We start from the raw sequence: 24,314 nt of genomic DNA, 5'->3' as shown, positions 1-24,314 counted from the left end.
CTAGACGTGAGCATATTGCGCCCATCCTATACTCACTCCACTGGCTTCCAGTTCGTTTTAGAATTGATTCTAAAATTTTAATGTTTGTTTTTAAAGCTATTTATGGCCTTGCACCTCCCTACTTGTCTGAAATTTTAACTTTGCGCACCTACAGTAGGACGTTAAGGGCGTCTGGCCAGCTTTACTTAGATGTTCCAAGGTCAAGATATAAACGCTGGGGTGATCATGCTTTCGCGGTAGCTGGCCCCAGACTGTGGAATGAGCTACCTCTTGAGTTACGTACTATTCCTGACCTAGCACTTTTTAAATCTAAGTTAAAGACTTATTTATTTAAACTGGCTTTTAACACTTAGTGGGGAGGTGACGTTCTTTTTTTTATGTGTTGTTTTAAAATTTTATTTTGTTTTGTTTTGTAAATTTGTGTTTTTAATGTTAAGCACTTTGGACACCAGTCGGTGCTGTAAAGCGCTTTATAAATAAATGTTGATTGATTGATTGATTGAAGATAAACAGTGACATCAGAGCACATGTATATAGCGCCAAATCAAACAGTTGCCCCAAGGCGCTTTATATTGTAAGGCAATGGTGTGGTGGAAATTACATTTACAAGGCCAATAGTGCCCATAGTTAAAGAATCACCCCTTAATGCCAGTCAGACTTGTTTTGTTTAAACAAGTTATGGTCATTGTGCATGGTAAAAGATGCCAACATGGCCCAAAATAGAAGGTTCAATTGTCCTTGCCTGTTTCTATAAGAACCTCAAATTTCTGATCTGAATATGCAGTAGTTATTTCAGGACATTTTGCAAGCTGTCCATTAACCCTGTAATTACCCTGGTATCAGGTCAACTATTGTAGTATCACCTACCTACCTACCACGCTTGGGCCTACTGTGCAGGAAATGATCAGTAAGTCATTAACTTTGGTATCTGTTCCTAAATGTTTAAAATCTGCAGTCTTGTCCCTGTCAGGCTGAGCGGAGGTGAGGCACAGACAGAGGCTGGACACAAATGCAGGCTCACAATGCAGGACGTATGAGTAAAAAGGATGGTCGTTAATACAGACAAGGGTTCAGTATACAGAAGGCAGTCCGCGGAGCAAAAGTACCAGGCAGGGGCGAGACAGGACAGGTCAAAAACAAGCAGGGTCAGTACATGAGCAAACTGTTTTCAGAGCTGAGGCAAAACGCAGGATCCGGTTAACAGAGCAGAGTCAAAACACGGCTTAAACAGGAGGGAAATGAGGTGCTGGTAAGTGATAACAATCAAACGAGCAACGAGGGAGTCAACACAGTTTAAATAAGGAAGGCGGTGACAGGAAAACAAGACGCATGTGAGGACAAAGAATCTTGAAGGGGGGCGTGGCTCACAGACGAACAGGTGCAAGAGAGTGACGTAAGGAGAAAAAAAAACGCAATGCAGACAACCAAGAGAACTAAGTGACTGGAAAATTAATGGTGGAAAATGTGACGTGCTTAAGGCAGACAGCAATTGATGGGAGCAAAATAAAAGGGGAAAAAACTAGGAAATAATGTGACTAATCTATAAAGTGGGGAACTAGGAGGTCAATAATGATAAAACTGGAACAGAACTGACACTGAATCAAGTATAAAAATAAATGCAGTGACGGATAATAAGATGACAATACAAAATAACTAATAAACAGAATGCAATAAATCACAAACGGAACATAATCAGATACAAAACACTTAAATGATAAGCAAAACCTGTGACTAAAGCATAACACAAAGAATGTGAAAAACTAAACAAAACTAAGAACACAAAATGAACTGTAACAAAGTAAAACACATGACAACCAGAACACAACTACAACCCCTGGCAAAAATTATGGAATCACCGGCCTCTGAGGATGTTCATTCAGTTGTTTAATTTTGTAGAAAAAAAGCAGATCACAGACATGACACAAAACTAAAGTCATTTCAAATGGCAACTTTCTGGCTTTAAGAAACACTATAAGAAATCAAGAAAAAAAGATTGTGGCAGTCAGTAACGGTTACTTTTTAGACCAAGCAAAGGAAAAAAATATGGAATCACTCAATTCTGAGGAAAAAATTATGAAATCACCCTGTAAATTTTCATCCCCAAAATTAACACCTGCATCATATCAGATCTGCTCGTTAGTCTGCATCTAAAAAGGAGTGAACACACCTTGGAGAGCTGTTGCACCAAGTGGACTGACATGAATCATGGCTCCAACACGAGAGATGTCAATTGAAACAAAGGAGAGGATTATCAAACTCTTAAAAGAGAGTAAATCATTATGCAATGTTGCAAAAAATGTTGGTTATTCACAGTCAGCTGTGTCTAAACTCTGGACCAAATACAAACAACATGGGAAGGTTGTTAAAGGCAAACATACTGGTAGACCAAGGAAGACATCAAAGCGTCAAGACAGAAAACTTAAAACAATATGTCTCAAAAATCGAAAAATGCACAACAAAACAAATGAGGAACGAATGGGAGGAAACTGGAGTCAACGTCTGTGACCGAACTAAGAAACCGCCTAAAGGAAATGGGATTTACATACAGAAAAGCTAAACGAAAGCCATCATTAACACCTAAACAGGAAAAAAAACAAGGTTACAATGGGCTAAGGAAAAGCATTCGTGGACTGTGGATGACTGGATGAAAGTCATATTCAGTGATGAATCTCGAATCTGCATTGGCCAAAGGGATGATGCTGGAACTTTTGTTTGGTGCCGTTCCAATGAGATTTATGATGACTGCCTGAAGAGAACATGTAAATTTCCACAGTCATTGATGATATGGGGCTGCATGTAAGGTAAAGGCACTGGGGAGATGGCTGTCATCACATCATCAATAAATGCACAAGTTTACGTTGATATTTTGGACAATTGAAAGGATGTTTGGGGATGTTTCAAGATGATAATGCATCTTGCCATAGAGCAAAAACTGCGAAAACATTCCTTGTAAAAAGACACATAGGGTCAATGTCAAGTAGAGTAGATCTGATTTGATGCAGGTGTTAGTTTGGGGGATGAAAATTTACAGGGTGATTCCATAATTTTTTCCTTTCCATTTGAAATGACTTTAGTTTTGTGTCATGTCTGTGATCTGCTTTTTTTCTACAAAATTAAACAACTGAATGAACATCCTCTGAGGCCAGTGATTCCATAATTATTGCCAGGGGTTGTAATATGTGAAATTGGAGAAGGCAATGAAAGGTGGAGAAAAGAAGTGTATGGTAAGTGCAAGCTAGATATGTTAGGAGAGGAGATGAGTTTTCAAGAGCCCCTTGAAAGTAGAGGACAACCCTGCTCTCAGAGGTTCTCAAAGCGATACTCAAGGACCACCTACCTTAGACATTGTTCACCTCTCCCACTCGTTCCTGTTCCACCACCAGCTGATTAACTCATTCAGGTCTCTGTTGGTACTTGATAGGTTTCACATGTGAATGAGCTAATCAGCTTGTGGTAGAGGAGGAAAAGATGGTAGGGTAAGTGGCCCTTGAGGACCACTTTGAGAACCAGTGCTGCTTTGATAGCATTTGGTTGCCTGCTGCACCATTGGAAAACCACAAACAAGAATATTTTGGATTAATTTGTGTGTTTGGACTACAGTACTAGGCAGCAACTCTTGGAGGAGCATGGTGACCAAGGGGTGACATAACCCTTTATGAAAGAACTTAAGTAACAGAAGCAAAAATCCAGTATGGTGCATCACAAGTACAGTGGGATTCTTAACTCATGTGATTGCTTCTCTATTGGCTCTCACGGATTCACTTCATACAGCATTTTTTTTTTTCAAAATAGGATTACTCACAAATAAAATCAATCATTAAAGGTGAGAAGAGCACTCAGAGGATTGACTGCTAACAATGCTTTAACATCAGAAGAGCAGGTGAAGAGAAAAAAACAATGACCCATTGGTTCCAATTTTGTGGAAATGTAATGTGGCAATGTCATTTGCAATGGGACAATTCGCAAGAAATTTATATATACACACAAAACCAGTAAAAAGTTTGGACGACTTCCCTTTTAATTGACTGCACCAAATGTATGGATGCAGACCACTTTTGGTTGCAAGCAAAATTTAATGGACATACTTACTGTCAGAATCCCTCCCAGTCAACACTTTTTCTTCAAAGCTGAAGTCCAGACACCCTGGTAAAAGCATGTGCACACAAAAGGAGTCTGGGACAAACGTGGACTACAGAGTGCCAGTTACTAACCCTCATTCATGTGTTGCACAATGGCCAAGCTGGTGTGCAACAAACCATGACGCACATAATGCTGAGGATCACAAATGTTTCTTACTTACTTTGCCTTAGCAGCAAAAATGTTTAGTGTGAAACATGAGTTACTGAGTTTTAAAGGTATGAACAGAAGCGGACAGCAAATGTTTCACACTGCTGTCAGGTGACTGCCAGTAAGATATTCAATACTGACTTCCAAGTTAGTGGCTATTTGGCCGTATTTTTCTTTTGTGTTGTGTCATGTTTCTGGAATGACAGGGGTTCATTACATGTTACAGAGACCGGTATCAGCTATAATATGCGTCCGCCCTACAGAACTTAATCCGCAGTGGTCAGAATTTAGCAATGCAAGTATAGGAAACACTGGGAGATAAGAAGTGCCCATGGCACCAAAGCTGTGAAACCAATGGGAACCTATTGTTCAATTTAAGGTGACAATGGCACAAGGCACGTGCCCTTCCAGAGCTATGCTAGAGCTTTGAAAAATGATTCCATAATTTATTCCTCAGAATTGAGTGAGTCCATATTTTTTTCCTCTGTTCTAAAAAAGTTCCTCTGCTCTCTGGTCTAAAAAAGTAACCGTTACTGACTGCCACAATCTTTTTTTCTTGATTTCTTATAGTGTTTCTTAAAGCCAGAAAGTTGTCATTTGAAATGACTTTAGTTTTGTGTCATGTCTGTGATCTGCTTTTTTTTCTACAAAATTAAACAACTGAATGAACATCCTCCGAGGCCGGTGATTCCATAATTTTTGCCAGGGGTTGTAGAATAATAAAACAGAGAAGATAAATAAGAAGCTAGACCAGAGAATGCACAACAACTGAAGTTAACCAATACATACATGACTAATAAACTAAAAGATAACCAAGAATGAAACTAGTGACTCAAGCATACAGAAAGAAATGCAATAAATGACTGACCAAGAATACAATAAAGAACCAAAGCCAGGGACACAGAATAATGCAGGGACACGAATAATCAGAACTAAACAAGAATGAAAGTAGTCTACTGGCAAAAATAAAAACAAAGTCAAGACCGGGATAAACGGAAGGAAAAGAAAAGGGGATGAATAAGACAGGAATCCAAGAATGACAGACCCTAGTATATTGAAAAACTATAGGCCGATATCAAATCTATTATTTTGCTCTAAAATTCTGCTCTTGGACCACCTTACTGAGAATAATCTTTTTGAGCCACTGCAATCTGCATTTAGAACATATTCCACTAAGACAGCTCTCATTAAAGTGGTAAATAATCTCCTTGCAATGGATTCAGACACCACTACAGTTCTGGTGTTGTTAGATCTTATTGCTGCATTTGATGCACTGTATTCTACTTGATAAGCTAGGGAATCATTTTGGGATTACTGGGAGTGCCCTTGCAAGGTTGACATCATACCTAACCAATCGTTCTCACTGTGTCTTGTACAACACTACCTCTAACCTTAGTGACATGAAATTTGGGGTTCCACAGGGGTCCGTCCTAGGCCCTTTGGATTTCTCCTTCTACTTGTATATATAGTACCCCTTGGGCACATATTGCAGCATTTTGGGATTACCTTTCATTTCTATGCTGATGATACTCGGATATACATAACAATAACTGCTGGTAATCTCATACAGATAAAATCCTGAAAGGATTGCCTTGCATCCGTGAAAAGCTGGATGTCTAGCAATTTTCTACTTTTGAACTCAGACAAGACTGAAATAATGGTACTCGGTCCAGTGAAACATCTGCTTCAATTTGACCAGCTAACGCTTAACCTAGACTCATTTCTCATACATCACTAACAAAGTGAGGAACCTTGGGGTGATTTTTGATCCTACGTTGTCCTTTGACCTACACATCAGAGATATTACGAGGACTGCTTTCTTCCACCTACGAAATGTAGTGAAAATCCGTCCCATCCTGCCTATGACCCTGATCCATGCATTTGTTTCCATCTAAATTGAACTACTACAATATTCTATTTTCTGGTTTACTGTGGTCCAGCATTAGGGGTCTCCATTTGGTTCAAAACATTGCTGCCAGACTCTTGACAGGAAGCAGAACGCTTGACCACATTACATCCATTTTGGCATCTTGTCACTGGCTTCCTGTCTCTGTGAGATCAGATTTTAAGGTTCTGCGAATAACCTATAAAATTATTCACGGACTAGCACCTCCCTATTTAGCTGACATAGTGAAGCCCTACGTACCGGCCCAGGCTCTGCATTCTCAGGGCGCAGGGCTACTTTGTGTCCCTAGGGTGAATAAAAAGTCTGCGGGTCACAGAGCTTTCTCTTATCATGCCCCCGCTTTGTGGAATGATATCCTTGCATCAGTAAAACAGTCAGATTCTATAGATACTTTCAAGTCCAGACTTAAGATGCATTTATTCTCTCTCTTGTATGGCTAGCATACTGGCGTAGTATGGTACTATGCTTCCTACCCTTTTAAATTCATCTTATTAGTAAACAGAGTGAGTCTTTGCCTCAACTTTATCTAAAGTCTGGGGCTGTTAGTGAAGCTCAGGGCTAATGGCTGGCAATCACCTTAGTATTTCTTCTGCCTTTCTGTTCCTTAATGCGGATGAATTATCCCTTAAGTGTAGTTTTTATGGTTACAGTTAACAGTTTTCTTTTTTCTCTAAGATACAGCTGGATCTCTGTGGCAGATGCGGGACAGACTCAGAGGTAGAAACACATCCAGTGAGTGGCTCAATGCCCCCCTCCCAAACGGTGGATGCCTGCATGCATGGACTCGCGTCAATTGTTGTTGTGTTGTGTCTTGTATTGTAAACCTTTTTGGTAGAATGGCCAAAGCAGCGGGTCATCCCTTTGAGTCTGGTCTGCTTGACGTTTCTATGAAATCATCAGAGGGAGTTTTTCCTTATCACTGTCGCCTGTGTGCTTGCTCTAGGGGTTAAGGTTAGATGTTACTTGTGTGAAGCGCCTTGAGGCAGCTCTGTTATGATTTGGTGCTATATAAACTAAATAAATTTAAATGAAATACATTTTGATGTAGTTTTTTGCCCATCTCTGGTTTCAGATGTAGTTTTAGTGTAGTTTTTTTTTGGCATGTCTCCAACAAAGAGTGGTTAACGCAGTCATAGGCTTCAGATGTATAGAGTTAGGGGTGTACAACTCTCACTTATAAAACTTTATGTCACAATCAATTTCCATTACAAATAACTGTAACAATATGCCAGTTCTACAAAACTGATATTGGTTGCCTTCAAATATGAGGTCTATTAGAAAAGTATCCAACCTTATTATTTTTTTTAAAATCCATATGGATTTGAATCATGTGTGATTACATCAGCCAAGCTTGAACCCTCGTGGGCATGCAAGAGTTTTTTCACGCCTGTCGGTGATGTCATTCGCCTGTGAGCACGCCTTGTGGGAGGAGTGGTCCAGCCCCCTCGTCGGATTTTCATTGTCTGAGAAGTTGCTGAGAGACTGGCGCTGTGCTTCATCAAAATTTTTTCAAAAACTGTGAGGCACATCCGAGTGGACACCATTCGAGAAATTCAGCTGGTTTTCGGTGAAAATTTTAACGGCTGATGAGAGATTTTGGATTGTTTCTATCGCTGTAAGGACTTCCCACGGAGTGGGACGTCGCGCAGCGCTCCAAGGCGACGTCGTCATCCTGTTTCAAGGTGAAAACCTCCAAATTTAAGCCTCTGTTGACCTAGGACGTCGTGAGAGAACAGAGAACTTTCAGAAGAGGTCGGAATCAGCAGTTTATCCAGACATTCCACTGTTAAAGGAGATTTTTTTAATGAAAGACGTGCGGACGGATTGGCGCGTCGGCTCGCAGCCGGCATGGCGCACCCGCCACAGGAAAAACACCTCCGTTGGAAGCCTTAAGGACAAGTTGGAACATGCCCTGCTGTTAAACAATTTCTCAGATACTCACTCAACTGAAAGCCACCAAAAGCCGCCTGGATTTTACAAATGGTTATCAACACAGAGGTGTTTTTCCTGTGGCGGGCGCGCCGCGCCGGCTGCAAGCCAACGCGGCAATCCGTCCGTTCTGGCGACGTCACCGACAGGCGTGGAAAAACTCATGCATGCGCACGAAGGTTCAAGCTTGGCTGACGTAAAAACATATGAATCAAATCCATATAGTTTTTTTTTTAAATAAAACGGTCGGTTTCTTTTCTAATAGACCTCGTAAGTCCACCTTGTGGCCAAGTTGTGGTTGGGAAAGTGTTTCATCTGCGAGTTTGCCTTGCTTGTACTTGCTAGTGCTAACTTTACTGGATTTCTCATGGCATGCGCCAGTTTGAAGACAGATCATTATTCTGATATTCCATTGGTCCGAAGGTCCCTAAAAAAGGCCGGTTGGTTAGTTAGCTAGCAAGCTAACAGCATGCAGCAATGACCATTCAATATTCTGAAGGTCCCAAAAACTGTGCAAAACAGCAGTGATGCCTTTCCGTTCTGTAATCTTCCTCGGGATTTGAAAGCCTCTCCATGATACATCCTCGATTGGCTTCTGGCTTGGCAGCGGGAAAGTGCTAAAGCTCCAGGTGTCTGCCCGCCTTGAAACAATGGGCCTTTGGAATATTGACTAGTCACCCACAGGTTTCAACATACCCAAGATTTTTTCATGCTACTTCAGTACTATGTTGTATGGAGCTTATAAACAACCAAACTTTCCTCCAACTTTCCATTCTTCTTCCAAACGTTTGAATTTTAGTTTGATGGTATGCAAATCCTGTCTGCATTTTGCTTCAGATTTTTGTTGTTTGCTTTTTAAATGCAGCGGGAAACGCGATAGTAACGTTACTGTGATGAGTCATGTTTTGACCTTTGAACTTCTACAAGAGTTTGAAGACGCGAGCAGCTTCACTCAATTGATTCATGACTTTATAAATGGTCAGTCGACTGGCTCATAGCACATTTAAATGCATCAGTGGTGTCACTTTTTGTTTATAATGAGCTTTTATAATTATTGATTAGTTGTTCCAACATTACTGATGATGTATAGACTGCATGCTTTTGTCCTGCCATGTTAAACGTAATGTACGGTGTCATATGATTTTTACAAAAAGTCATGGGATTACATGATGGAAACCTCATTTCTGGCGTGCCTGTGTTGTTCGCACTTTTAATTCAACAAAGTCTAATTTGCACATTATATTTAATTACATTATTGCAGTTTGTTTGCAGGTATGGCAGCATATAATATATATATATATATATATATATATATATATATATATATATATATATATATAGCATAGGTCTTAAAATGACACAAAAGCTAGGTTGGGATATTTGTAAAGTCGACATGCACAGCAGCACGTTGAATTTGCAGCAGTCATTATGCGAGTCGTGGTCACAGCGGTTTTGGTTATGATGAGCGGCGTGGAGTCAAATTACAGACACACACAGTGCAAAGACACGATTTAACGTTTATTTTTAACACTTGTCTACACTGTAAAATTAGGGCAGCGTTACAATGCCAGACGTTGGTATATTTAGAAGCATTTCTGTTTGCTTATTTAGACTGCAAACCTATTTGGTTTTTAGTTTTTCTTCCAAATGCACCGATTAAATCAGATCAGTGACTTTACTGCAGTCAAAAACAAACTAGAGGAAACTGTAATTAAATGGGCGGTTATGTTTTCTTGTCATTTTATTGAACAGCAGCAATTCATAGCAGAACATCCAACAAATGCAAACTTAATTTTGTGCACAGAATATATTAAAAGTGAAAACGTACAAATAAACGAGTCAGTCTTTTCAAATAAAAACTTTTCAAAGTGCTTGGGTGTGACTTTTTTGCTTATTTTTTTATCTGAACTTTGCTGTGTTATTCTGTGGCTTTTAATATTCAACTTTGACTTGGTTTTGTTCCTGAAGATGTAATTTTCTTTAACAGATTCTTTCATCTTTTGTATGTTCTTCACAAGTCCCGTTTGCTTCTTTGCACTTTTCTGTACGGAATTCTTTGTGGTGTGGGTTTTGTTTTTTCCCGCTTTGCTGGATCTGTCCTAGAGGAGTCTTCTGGAAGCCGGCTGTGACTGTTCGGTTGCCATCCTTCACGTTTGTCTTTGTCTTCGCTTTGACAAGCTTCAACTGTTGCTTACTTTTGAGTTTTAAGGCATTTTTCTTATGTTGGGCCTTAGCGGCCTGCTTTTTCAGCTCTTTACGTCTCATCCATGGCTTAACGGCTGATTTCCATTTGGGTTTCCGCGTGGTGCTGGTGGTGCTGGTGGCTGTTGTGGTTTTAACCTGGATCCTGACTGGGGGTTTGGTGGTGAGTTTGAATGTTCTCGGTGGAGGTCTTGTAGGCTTTTCGTTTGTGTCCAGCACAGTCACTGAAATGGCACATACATCAGTAAATACTTATTTTTAACTCCCCCCCAGCGCTGCCATATGTGACATACTATACAAAGCTGGATTAAATATATGTCTCTGAGAAAAAAGAAAAAAAAAAACAGCCGATACTTTTAGTATGTTTACTTTTCCTTTTTCTCCATTTTGACTGTGTTTAATGCAAACGGGAATCCTGCTTCTTATAATTTTATGACCTCAGCACAATTACTGTATACCATTTGGCAGCAAAATGGAGAATGTGTTCTGAATTTAATTGCACAAAATTTAAATCACTTGAGACGACAATCTTCATCTTGACAACTGAAATGTATGACAAGCATATTTGTCATACATTTACATAACAAATACATAAGTAAATAAATAAACCACAGAAAAATGTCTCACCCTCTGTCCCTTTTTTCTGTGATTATTTTATTTTACTTTATTTTTACCCTATTTATTAATTTCATTCCCTTATATTATTTGTGTTTGTATTGTTTGTTTATGTATGGAATTATTGTATTTTACTTATGTATTTGTTATGTAAATACGTATTTATTGTATTATTTTATTTATTTGTCCACCCTGCCTCTGTTCCCTTTATTTTAGTTACACACGTCGTGTTCACTCTGTCACTTCCAGCTGACAGTGAGTCGCTGGCTGGCGGTCAGCTGACTCGCCCCCTTGTCCAAAGCACGATGAGCAAAGCGATCACACATGAATGAGTTCACACCTTTCCCCTTACTGTATGTTTGTAGCTATTTATTTTTCCATTCTTTCTGTCTGTCATGTGGACTATAACTTATGTGGTGGATGTGACATTAGCCTGGCCGACTGGCTGCGCACACGGAAAATTTCAAATGGCCCGCTGTGCACGCTGAGACATGACTGGGGAGTGATCCAAAGGTGATCTTGTTTGTTTTCAATATTCAGCAGGTCATGAGATCCCGCCCACACATGTGCATTATGGTGGCGTGTTGAGGTGATGTCCATCATGGCACGATATGTTTTCTCCAGCTGTAAGTTGCGATGACACAGCAGTCAGCTGTTCCACCATGGACATGACAGCTGTTTTGATGCCCGCTGCACAGGACAACTATCGCACTCCAGTCACCGTTCGAGCCTTCTCCACCTCAGCTGCACCTCGACAATGTTGGATCATGGTGGGTGTGTGTGTGTGGGGGGGCACACTCACATGCCATTTGTGTTGCTGGGGGGCACACTCGCACGCCATTTGTGTTGCTGGGGGAGACCACACACTTGCACGCCATTTGTGTTGCTCGGGGGGACACGGCACACTCGTGGGGCACTTAGAAAATGTGGCGCCGTTAACCCAGCCAGCTTGAAAGTGGTCACCTGCTCTCTACTTTCATGCTGGCTGTGCAAATGGCCCCACCTTTTTTAAGTGCCCTGCGAGTGGTGTCGGATGATTGTGGGTGGCACCTGGACTCTGGCCGACACCAGCAGAGAGTGGATTGAATGGGCGACATTCAGCCATGGTTCAACATGGCTGATTAGTTTGTTCAGCCCCTCAGCCACAGCACAATATGTTCGACCTACATTCAACATGCCTTGCGAATGTTGCAAGCATGATCAGATGGCAGTGTGACCTCATCTTGCCTGCCGTTTGAATGGGTTTCTGGCACGAGCGACACATGACTGTAGAGTGCATGTGCTGTGCCCGAATGGATGGTGGTGACTGCTGTATGAGACGTTTGAGGCGGCTCTGATTTTTCACGAGTAGCATTTGAAACCTCCATGTGCCATTCGGCCTCAAGTGTGTTATGTGTGAACTGGCCCTTAGATGAGTGCAGTTGCAGAAATTATCACTCTAAAAATGTTAAACATTTTGGAAGAAGTTGTTGGAAAAAAAAAAAAAACAAGCAAATGAACTTACATTCTCTGGGCACAAAGGGAATCTTTTTGCCCCTCACATTGACTGGGAGTGGCTTCTGCTTACATTTCCCTGGAGGAGCTCTCCTGCAAGATTTTAATGGGGAGAAGGAGAAAAGGTTTTGTTGAAGGCATGTTTTCCTATAATGCGTAAAATCCTTTGCGACAAACTGCAACATATACAGATTTTGACAGATTGTATATAATCTTGATTTTGGAGCCACATTGTTCCCAACATGCAACAACATTTTCCTTCTGTATGACATCGCAGTAAGTCCAAATAAAGGTGATCATCTGTGATTCTTGACATTCTGTTATTTTTGGAACATTTTTTGCTGATCTGTGACTGAAAAACAGCAGAGCAAAATTTCTGGATAATTTAAGAAGAAAAAAAAATAGTAATTGCAGCAAACACACAATTGAGAAAACTGGGAAAATTAAACCCAAAATCTGCTTTCTTGCCACCATAAGTGGTGAGATGTAGCAGACATTTCTTCTGGATCAAAGGATTTTGTTTTATGACTCATATTAAAGCTTAATGTGAACAGGTAGAAATTTGAGGTCCTTCAGTAAAAAAAAAAAAAAAAAAAAATCCTTCTAGTGTCTGTGTTTTCTGAGTATTACCTGATTTTTTTTGTTTTTGTTTTTGAGCACTACCACAGTAGTTTCAGCTTCTGATAAAGTGTGCAATCAGAGCCCATAGAAAGTTGCATCTTCCGAACAATTTGATGTAAAAATTAATATTGTATGACCCGCAGTTCTTGAGTTATTGCATAATATCCATGGAAACATGTTCTTACAAACTGGAATATAGTATATGATGTGTTATGAGTGAATGAATTAAATCAATTTAATTAATTCACTAATTAACTTTGTTTGAGTTTGGAATATACCATTATATACCACCTAATACACCAACCTGCAGAACTCAAATAGGAGTTTTCATTGTACTCCATTATGTGTACTAATCAATTCCAAAGGTTTTATTTCTTTATTAGTTCATTTATTTTGCAGCATACTATTGTTAAATCAGTGCTAGTATTTTTTTTGTTGTTTTTTTACCTCCACTAAGAAGTTGGGTGGAGGTTATGTTTTCGCACCTGTTTGGTTGGTTGTCTGTGTGTGAACAGCCTGGAGCCCACAATTTTTCACGTTATGACATTTTTACTGAAAACTGAGTCAGTTTTCAAGATTATAGGTCAAAGGTCAAAGTCAGGAAAAATCCCCATCTTTATAACATTGAATACATTTTCAAAAACTCATTAACTCTGCCAGTAAGATCAAATTGATTTCATATTTGTAGGATTGTATCCTTCATCAACTGAAAAAGTTTGATCCAGATCTGAGCCAGATTATAGATTTTGTGGCCATTTAAATTTAACATTGAAAACTACATTTCATGTATATTTTACATTCTATCTTAATCAAACGTGCCCCAATCACACTTGTATTTGAACCTGAGGTGCAGACTGGCACTTGCTATCACCTGATTATGGATTTTGTGGACATTTGAACTAAATATTGAAAAACCCATTTGGTGCACATTTTGCATACATCTCAATCAAAAGTGACTCAATCACTCTCATTTTTCTGTTGTGGATTTACCAACACCACTACAATTGGGTGGAGGTTACAATTTTATGCCTATTTGTCTATCGTCCAGTTAGCAGTCGGAAGCCAAGTGCCAAAAATCAATGACAAATTGTGCAAAATGTTCTGTGAAAATTATCTGAAAAAGACTTCAGAAACCAAAACAGTTGAAAACCTGATAACACCACAAAAACAAATCTTTGATTCAAGTGCATGAACTAAATACATACTCCTGACATTTGATCACATCTAAGTTAGCTTATGAAAAGCCTCTTCTAACAGGAGTTTGACCTTGAAATTTTTTCCAAGGTAAAATTTTGTGGAATTGTAAACTAGTGTTGGTGGAGGTTTGCACTCTGTGAGCATGGTGCTGTAGTTTTGTGTGTGTGTGTGTGTGTGTGTGTATTTGGAAGTGTTTCCATTTGTTAGTGTTGTCAGTCCACATGTTGTGTCCTCTCTATAGTAGCCACTTTGTGACCATCCTCATATTGACAGCTTTAATAGGATTATGACCGATTGAGTTTATAATCAAACATGATACAACACAAGAGCCCACATAAAGCAAAAATCTGATAATGGAGAGTATGAAGATGATTATCATCACAACCTGTGGAGTTTGTGTCTAATAATCTGATACTCTACCTGGAGGGGTCCATGAATTTAAAAACCGTTCCTGAGGGAGACATGGCGCTGGGGTACGCTGTGGCCAGGAAATACAGTTCTCCTGAAAAACAGGATGTCAGCTCATCAGCGGCGTGAGGCTGGATGTTACTCCACGCTGTACGTGAGATGTTACCTGCTTCATCTTCAGCAAACGAGATTATGAACTTGTGGTGGTGGTTAATGAGTCCTGGAAAAGAGCAGGTCTTTGTCTCACCCATACACACGCTCTTCTCCTCCCAGGTTCCTGTTGTCGTATCTTCCTCCAAAGCCAGAATACGACTGCAATGTTAATTCAAAATAATCTCATAAGTAAACTACGCAATACGCGTAATACTGCACACTTTTAAAGCTGGCAGAGGTTCAGCGTTTTCCTTCTTCTCAGAGTTGCTTCTGATGTGAAAGCTTGTGTCCACTTACACAATAAATCTTCCTCAGTGAATTCAAAATAGTTTTTCAAAGTGAATTCACATTGGGCTAAATATTGGTTCACACAGTGTAAGAAGACTGATTAGTCAAGATTTTGCACAAAAACATTTTTCTACTAATCTATCATCAGTGCACGGAGACTCTTACATCTACATTAATTAAATCAACAAATGCATGTGGCAGAATGATTAACAGCCTTGTTTTCTAACAAATATAGCTCTGATCAACTGTAGTCTTACCCACTCATAAAATCGCCAAAAATGTACAGGCCATTCAGATTGGGTGATTCACATCCTCTGTACACGTATCCTCCCGTTACGGACTTCCCAACATGGTGGTTGTAGGCAAATATAGGGAGGATGTCGTCTATTGTGATAGAAGAAGGTGAATTTCATGATCCCAAGCATCAAACTTAGATTACAAACAGCACAGTTGCACAAACAGGTGAGAGTGCAGGTATCCATGACACAAAAGTTCTTATCATTGGGAAAGGTTAAGGGCCCCTTCGCACATAGTATGAATGTGGATGAATTGCACATGAAGCAGGAAACGTATGCAATTCGTGTAAAATCGGAGCTGCCTCTAACGCATTGTACACATGTTGCTGCAACTATTTGTGCACACCAGCAGCTGAAAGACAGAGTGTGCCCTGTGAGAGCCCATTCAATCCCTCTCGCTGCAGGTGTCAGCCAAATTCCAGCTGACATACATGAACATCCAACACGGCTCGCTTAACGGCTCGCAATGTGGGGCCAGTCGCATTGTTAGGACGAAAACAGTCGGGAGACGATCACTTTCGAGCTGGCTGTGAAATTTGTCTAAGTGCCCCACAAGTGTGGCTTTGCAAAACAGCAACACACGTGGCTCCACCCACACACAAATGTGCTGTGCGTGTGAATCGCACTTGTGTTGCTCTCCCCCACATCTGTAAACATGTGGCATGCGGGGGTTGGGGGGAGCGCACTTGCATGAGCTGCTGATATATGGATGTACAGATGGTGTGTCGGTGTGTGTGCTGGACTGACGGGGTGTGTCCAACCACAGCAGATGCTGTTGGATCTCTGTTTCTGGACATCACAGCTGGTAAACACATATCGTGTTTGGACCGACATGAACTTGACGATGACACGCGTGTGTCTGCTTGGTGTCCTCACATGGACATACATTAAAAACATATATCGCTGTTACGACGGGCTGTGGCCAGCATGCGCATGGAGTGCACATTGACAGGCTACCCCAGGTGACAATGGATCATAAAACACAGCGGGCGATCTGAATGTCACGTCACCCATGTGAGCTCTGTTCCCAACCCAGTGTCATGGCAAGTTGTGATTCAGCAGCACAAAATATACATTAATCTATTGATTTGTGATATTGTGATGAAAAGCGCCTCATTTTAGTGATAGTAGCACGAAATTAAAAGATAAGCAGGGGATCAGGTGGTTATGATTAGAGTCAGGGGAAGTAGTAGGATTAGGTTATGGTTAAGGTTAGGGCTGGGGGTAGGAGAAGGGTTAGTAATAATGAGTTTAAAAAAGTGAGATTGGGCTGCTGTTCCACATGACGCAGTGTCAGTCCTGCAGTGCGCCATCCACAAGACACGCGTGTCGGGCAGGACGGACACACCGGACCAGTAGATGTGGACATGATAACAGTGCACTGCTCCATTCATGTCATTTCATGACTGTACGTCTGTGACCATGGGTCATCTACAGAGGAACAGACAGTTCATCCATCCATCGATCCATTTTCTTCCACTTTATCCGGAGTCGGGTCGCGGGGGCAGCAGCTCAAGCAAAGCCGCCCAGACCTCCCAATCCACATACAGCTCCCCCAGCTCCTCCGTGGGAACCCCAAGGCATTCCCAAGCCAGCCGAGAGATGTAGTCCCTCCAGCGTGTCCTGGGTCTTCCCCGGGGCCTCCTCCCAATGGGACGTGCCCGGAACACCTCTCCAGCAAGGCGTCCAGGGGGCATCCGGAAAAGATGCCCGAGCCACCTCAACTGACTCCTTTCGACATGGAGGAGCAGCGGCTCAACTCCGAGCTCCTCCCGAGTGACCGAGCTCCTCACCCTATCTCTAAGGGAGCGCCCAGCCACCCTGCGGAGGAAACTCATCTCGGCCGCCTGCACTCGCGATCTCGTTCTTTCGGTCATGAGACAAATCTCGTGACCATATGTGAAGATTGGAATGTAGATCGATCGGCAAATCGAGAGCTTTGCCCCCCTACTCAGCTCTCTCTTCACCACGACGGTCCGATACAGCGACCGCATCACTGCAGATGCTGCACCGATCTGTCTATCGATCTCACGCTCCATCCATCCCTCACTCACGAACAAGACCCCGAGATACCCAAACTCCTCCACTTGAGGCAAGGACACTCCACCGACTTGAAGAGGGCAAAGCACCTTTTTCCGGTCGAGGACCATGGCCTCGGATTTGGAGGTGCTGATTTTCATCCCGGATGCTTCACACTCGGCTGCAAACCGCCCCAGTGCACGCTGAAGGTCCTGATTTGACGAAACCAACAGAACCACATCATCCGCAAACAGCAGAGACGAGATTCTGTGGTTCCCAAACCAGACCCCCTCTACACCCTGGCTGCACCTAGAAATTCTGTCCATAAAAATAATGAACAGAACCAGTGACAAAGGGCAGCCCCGGCGGAGGCCAACGTGCACTGGAAACAGGTTTGACTTACTACTGGCAATGCGAACCAAGCTCCTGCTGCGGTCGTACAGGGACCCGATAGCCCTTAGCAAAGGACCGCGGACCCCGTACTCCCGGAGCAGTCCCCACAGGGTGCCCCGAGGGACACAGTCGAATGCCTTCTCCAGATCCACAAAACACATGTGGACTGGTTGGCGAACTCCCATGAACCCTCGAGCACCCGATGGAGCGTATCCTCGTATCCTCCCGTTACGGACTTCCCAACATGGTGGTTGTAGGCAAATATAGGGAGGATGTCGTCTATTGTGATAGAAGAAGGTGAATTTCATGATCCCAAGCATCAAACTTAGATTACAAACAGCACAGTTGCACAAACAGGTGAGAGTGCAGGTATCCAAGACACAAAAGTTCTTATCATTGGGAAAGGTTAAGGGCCCCTTCGCACATAGTATGAATGTGGATGAATTGCACATGAAGCAGGAAACGTATGCAATTCGTGTAAAATCGGAGCTGCCTCTAACGCACTGTACACATGTCGCTGCAACTATTTGTGCACACCAGCAGCTGAAAGACAGAGTGTGCCCTGTGAGAGCCCATTCAATCCCTCTCGCTGCAGGTGTCAGCCAAATTCCAGCTGACATACATGAACATCCAACATGGCTCGCTTAACACTTAGAAAATGTGGGGCCAGTCGCATTGTTAGGACGAAAACAGTCGGGAGACGATCACTTTCGAGCTGGCTGTGAAATTTGTCTAAGTGCCCCACAAGTGTGGCTTTGTAAAACAGCGACACACGTGGCTCCACCCACACACAAATGTGCTGTGCGTGTGAATCGCACTTGTGTTGCTCTCCCCCACATCTGTAAACATGTGGCATGCGGGGGTTGGGGGGAGCGCACTTGCATGAGCTGCTGATATATGGATGTACAGATGGTGTGTCGGTGTGTGTGCTGGACTGACGGGGTGTGTCCAACCACAGCAGATGCTGTTGGATCTCTGTTTCTGGACATCACAGCTGGTAAACACATATCGTGTTTGGACCGACATGAACTTGACGATGACACGCGTGTGTCTGCTTGGTGTCCTCACATGGACATACATTAAAAACATATATCGCTGTTACGACGGGCTGTGGCCAGCACGCGCATGGAGTGCACATTGACAGGCTACCCCAGGTGACAATGGATCATAAAACACAACGGGCGATCTGAATGTCACGTCACCCATGTGAGCTCTGTTCCCAACCCAGTGTCATGGCAAGTTGTGATTCAGCAGCACAAAATATACATTAATCTATTGATTTGTGATATTGTGATGAAAAGCGCCTCATTTTAGTGATAGTAGCACGAAATTAAAAGATAAGCAGGGGATCAGGTGGTTATGATTAGAGTCAGGGGAAGTAGTACGATTAGGTTATGGTTAAGGTTAGGGCTGGGGGTAGGAGAAGGGTTAGTAATAATGAGTTTAAAAAAGTGAGATTGGGCTGCTGTTCCACATGACGCAGTGTCAGTCCTGCAGTGCGCCATCCACAAGACACGCGTGTCGGGCAGGACGGACACACCGGACCAGTAGATGTGGACATGATAACAGTGCACTGCTCCATTCATGTCATTTCATGACTGTACGTCTGTGACCATGGGTCATCTACAGAGGAACAGACAGTTCATCCATCCATCGATCCATTTTCTTCCACTTTATCCGGAGTCGGGTTGCGGGGGCAGCAGCTCAAGCAAAGCCGCCCAGACCTCCCAATCCACATACACCTCCCCCAGCTCCTCCGTGGGAACCCCAAGGCATTCCCAAGCCAGCCGAGAGATGTAGTCCCTCCAGCGTGTCCTGGGTCTTCCCCGGGGCCTCCTCCCAATGGGACGTGCCCGGAACACCTCTCCAGCGAGGCGTCCAGGGGGCATCCGGAAAAGATGCCCGAGCCACCTCAACTGACTCCTTTCGACATGGAGGAGCAGCGGCTCAACTCCGAGCTCCTCCCGAGTGACCAAGCTCCTCACCCTATCTCTAAGGGAGCGCCCAGCCACCCTGCGGAGGAAACTCATCTCGGCCGCCTGCACTCGCGATCTCGTTCTTTCGGTCATGAGACAAATCTCGTGACCATAGGTGAAGATTGGAATGTAGATCGATCGGCAAATCGAGAGCTTTGCCCCCCTACTCAGCTCTCTCTTCACCACGACGGTCCGATACAGCGACCGCATCACTGCAGATGCTGCACCGATCCGTCTATCGATCTCACGCTCCATCCATCCCTCACTCACGAACAAGACCCCGAGATACCCAACTCCTCCACTTGAGGCAAGGACACTCCACCGACTTGAAGAGGGCAAAGCACCTTTTTCCGGTCGAGGACCATGGCCTCGGATTTGGAGGTGCTGATTTTCATCCCGGATGCTTCACACTCGGCTGCAAACCGCCCCAGTGCACGCTGAAGGTCCTGATTTGACGAAACCAACAGAACCACATCATCCGCAAACAGCAGAGACGAGATTCTGTGGTTCCCAAACCAGACCCCCTCTACACCCTGGCTGCACCTAGAAATTCTGTCCATAAAAATAATGAACAGAACCGGTGACAAAGGGCAGCCCCGGCGGAGGCCAACGTGCACTGGAAACAGGTTTGACTTACTACTGGCAATGCGAACCAAGCTCCTGCTGCGGTCGTACAGGGACCCGATAGCCCTTAGCAAAGGACCGCGGACCCCGTACTCCCGGAGCAGTCCCCACAGGGTGCCCCGAGGGACACAGTCGAATGCCTTCTCCAGATCCACAAAACACATGTGGACTGGTTGGCGAACTCCCATGAACCCTCGAGCACCCGATGGAGCGTATCCTCGTATCCTCCCGTTACGGACTTCCCAACATGGTGGTTGTAGGCAAATATAGGGAGGATGTCGTCTATTGTGATAGAAGAAGGTGAATTTCATGATCCCAAGCATCAAACTTAGATTACAAACAGCACAGTTGCACAAACAGGTGAGAGTGCAGGTATCCAAGACACAAAAGTTCTTATCATTGGGAAAGGTTAAGGGCCCCTTCGCACATAGTATGAATGTGGATGAATTGCACATGAAGCAGGAAACGTATGCAATTCGTGTAAAATCGGAGCTGCCTCTAACGCACTGTACACATGTCGCTGCAACTATTTGTGCACACCAGCAGCTGAAAGACAGAGTGTGCCCTGTGAGAGCCCATTCAATCCCTCTCGCTGCAGGTGTCAGCCAAATTCCAGCTGACATACATGAACATCCAACATGGCTCGCTTAACACTTAGAAAATGTGGGGCCAGTCGCATTGTTAGGACGAAAACAGTCGGGAGACGATCACTTTCGAGCTGGCTGTGAAATTTGTCTAAGTGCCCCACAAGTGTGGCTTTGTAAAACAGCGACACACGTGGCTCCACCCACACACAAATGTGCTGTGCGTGTGAATCGCACTTGTGTTGCTCTCCCCCACATCTGTAAACATGTGGCATGCGGGGGTTGGGGGGAGCGCACTTGCATGAGCTGCTGATATATGGATGTACAGATGGTGTGTCGGTGTGTGTGCTGGACTGACGGGGTGTGTCCAACCACAGCAGATGCTGTTGGATCTCTGTTTCTGGACATCACAGCTGGTAAACACATATCGTGTTTGGACCGACATGAACTTGACGATGACACGCGTGTGTCTGCTTGGTGTCCTCACATGGACATACATTAAAAACATATATCGCTGTTACGACGGGCTGTGGCCAGCACGCGCATGGAGTGCACATTGACAGGCTACCCCAGGTGACAATGGATCATAAAACACAGCGGGCGATCTGAATGTCACGTCACCCATGTGAGCTCTGTTCCCAACCCAGTGTCATGGCAAGTTGTGATTCAGCAGCACAAAATATACATTAATCTATTGATTTGTGATATTGTGATGAAAAGCGCCTCATTTTAGTGATAGTAGCACGAAATTAAAGATAAGCAGGGGATCAGGTGGTTATGATTAGAGTCAGGGAAGTAGTACGATTAGGTTATGGTTAAGGTTAGGGCTGGGGGTAGGAGAAGGGTTAGTAATAATGAGTTTAAAAAAGTGAGATTGGGCTGCTGTTCCACATGACGCAGTGTCAGTCCTGCAGTGCGCCATCCACAAGACACGCGTGTCGGGCAGGACGGACACACCGGACCAGTAGATGTGGACATGATAACAGTGCACTGCTCCATTCATGTCATTTCATGACTGTACGTCTGTGACCATGGGTCATCTACAGAGGAACAGACAGTTCATCCATCCATCGATCCATTTTCTTCCACTTTATCCGGAGTCGGGTTGCGGGGGCAGCAGCTCAAGCAAAGCCGCCCAGACCTCCCAATCCACATACACCTCCCCCAGCTCCTCCGTGGGAACCCCAAGGCATTCCCAAGCCAGCCGAGAGATGTAGTCCCTCCAGCGTGTCCTGGGTCTTCCCCGGGGCCTCCTCCCAATGGGACGTGCCCGGAACACCTCTCCAGCGAGGCGTCCAGGGGGCATCCGGAAAAGATGCCCGAGCCACCTCAACTGACTCCTTTCGACATGGAGGAGCAGCGGCTCAACTCCGAGCTCCTCCCGAGTGACCAAGCTCCTCACCCTATCTCTAAGGGAGCGCCCAGCCACCCTGCGGAGGAAACTCATCTCGGCCGCCTGCACTCGCGATCTCGTTCTTTCGGTCATGAGACAAATCTCGTGACCATAGGTGAAGATTGGAATGTAGATCGATCGGCAAATCGAGAGCTTTGCCCCCCTACTCAGCTCTCTCTTCACCACGACGGTCCGATACAGCGACCGCATCACTGCAGATGCTGCACCGATCCGTCTATCGATCTCACGCTCCATCCATCCCTCACTCACGAACAAGACCCCGAGATACCCAAACTCCTCCACTTGAGGCAAGGACACTCCACCGACTTGAAGAGGGCAAAGCACCTTTTTCCGGTCGAGGACCATGGCCTCGGATTTGGAGGTGCTGATTTTCATCCCGGATGCTTCACACTCGGCTGCAAACCGCCCCAGTGCACGCTGAAGGTCCTGATTTGACGAAACCAACAGAACCACATCATCCGCAAACAGCAGAGACGAGATTCTGTGGTTCCCAAACCAGACCCCCTCTACACCCTGGCTGCACCTAGAAATTCTGTCCATAAAAATAATGAACAGAACCGGTGACAAAGGGCAGCCCCGGCGGAGGCCAACGTGCACTGGAAACAGGTTTGACTTACTACTGGCAATGCGAACCAAGCTCCTGCTGCGGTCGTACAGGGACCCGATAGCCCTTAGCAAAGGACCGCGGACCCCGTACTCCCGGAGCAGTCCCCACAGGGTGCCCCGAGGGACACAGTCGAATGCCTTCTCCAGATCCACAAAACACATGTGGACTGGTTGGCGAACTCCCATGAACCCTCGAGCACCCGATGGAGCGTGTAGAGCTGGTCCAGTGTGCGAAACCAGGACGAAAACCACACTGCTCCTCCTGAATCCAAAGTTCAACCATCGGTCGAATTCGCCTCTCCAGTACTCTGGAATAGACCTTCCCGGGGAGGCTGAGGAGTGTGATCCCCCTATAGTTGGAACACACCCTCCGGTCCCCCTTCTTAAACAGAGGGACCACCACCCCGGTCTGCCAATCCAGAGGCACTGTCCCCGATCGCCACGCGATGTTGCAGAGGCATGTCAGCCAAGACAGTCCCACAACATCCAGAGACTTAAGGTACTGAGGACGGATTTCATCCACACCAGGAGCCTTGCCACTGAGGACCTTTCTAACCACCTCGGTGACTTCGGCCTGGGTAATGGATGAGTCCGCCTCTGAGTCCCCAGTCTCTGCTTCCTCTTCGTAAGACGTGACGATGGGATTGAGGAGATCCTCGAAGTACTCCTTCCACCGCCCGACAACATCCCCAGTCAGGGTCAACAGCTCTCCACCCGCACCGTAAACAGTGCTGGTGGAGAGCTGCTTCCGCCTCCTGAGGTGTCGGACGGTTTGCCAGAATCTCTTCAAGGCCGACCGATAGTCCTCCTCCATGGCCTCCCCGAACTCCTCCCAGACACGGGTTTTTGCCTCTGCGACCGCACGGGCTGTGGCACGCTTGGCCTGCCGGTACCCGTCAGCTGCCTCTGGGGTCCCACCTACTAACAAAGATAAGTAGGACTCCTTCTTCAGCTTGACGGCATCCCTTTCTTCCGGTGTCCACCACCGGGTTCGGGGATTGCCGCCTTGACAGGCACCAGAGACCTTGCAACCACAGCTACGAGCGGCCGCATCAACAATGGAGGTGGAGAACATGGTCCACTCTGACTCCATGTCTCCAACCTCCCCCGGGATCTGGGAGAAGCTCTCCCGGAGGTGGGAGTTGAAGACCTCGCTGACAGAGGGTTCCGCCAGTCGTTCCCAGCAGACCCTCACAATACGTTTTGACCTGCCAGGTCTGACCGGCTTTCTCCCCTCCCAGCGGATCCAACTCACCACCAGGTGGTGATCGGTTGACAGCTCTGCCCCTCTCTTCACTCGAG

At 44.7% G+C, this 24,314-nt stretch overlaps 1 protein-coding gene across 1 annotated transcript in view; it reads right to left on the bottom strand.

Moving 5' to 3' along the window:
• Nucleotides 1-10,102: 10,102 nt before the first annotated feature.
• Nucleotides 10,103-24,314, bottom strand: part of hhipl2 (HHIP-like 2) — a 28,464-nt gene continuing 14,252 nt past the window's right edge. The window contains exons 5-9 of the mRNA XM_034195069.1: nt 15,358-15,484; nt 14,826-14,971; nt 14,672-14,753; nt 12,444-12,526; nt 10,103-10,548 (exon numbers count right to left, since the gene is read on the bottom strand). Of these exons, the coding sequence (XP_034050960.1) occupies nt 10,103-10,548; nt 12,444-12,526; nt 14,672-14,753; nt 14,826-14,971; nt 15,358-15,484 (884 nt within the window). The remainder of the gene's footprint in view (nt 10,549-12,443; nt 12,527-14,671; nt 14,754-14,825; nt 14,972-15,357; nt 15,485-24,314) is intronic.

Source organism: Thalassophryne amazonica, chromosome 19, assembly GCF_902500255.1.
Source record: "Thalassophryne amazonica chromosome 19, fThaAma1.1, whole genome shotgun sequence".
Taxonomy (NCBI): Eukaryota; Metazoa; Chordata; class Actinopteri; order Batrachoidiformes; family Batrachoididae; genus Thalassophryne; species Thalassophryne amazonica.
Note: the sequence above shows the minus strand (reverse complement) of the source record. Positions and strands in the feature narration are given on the sequence as shown.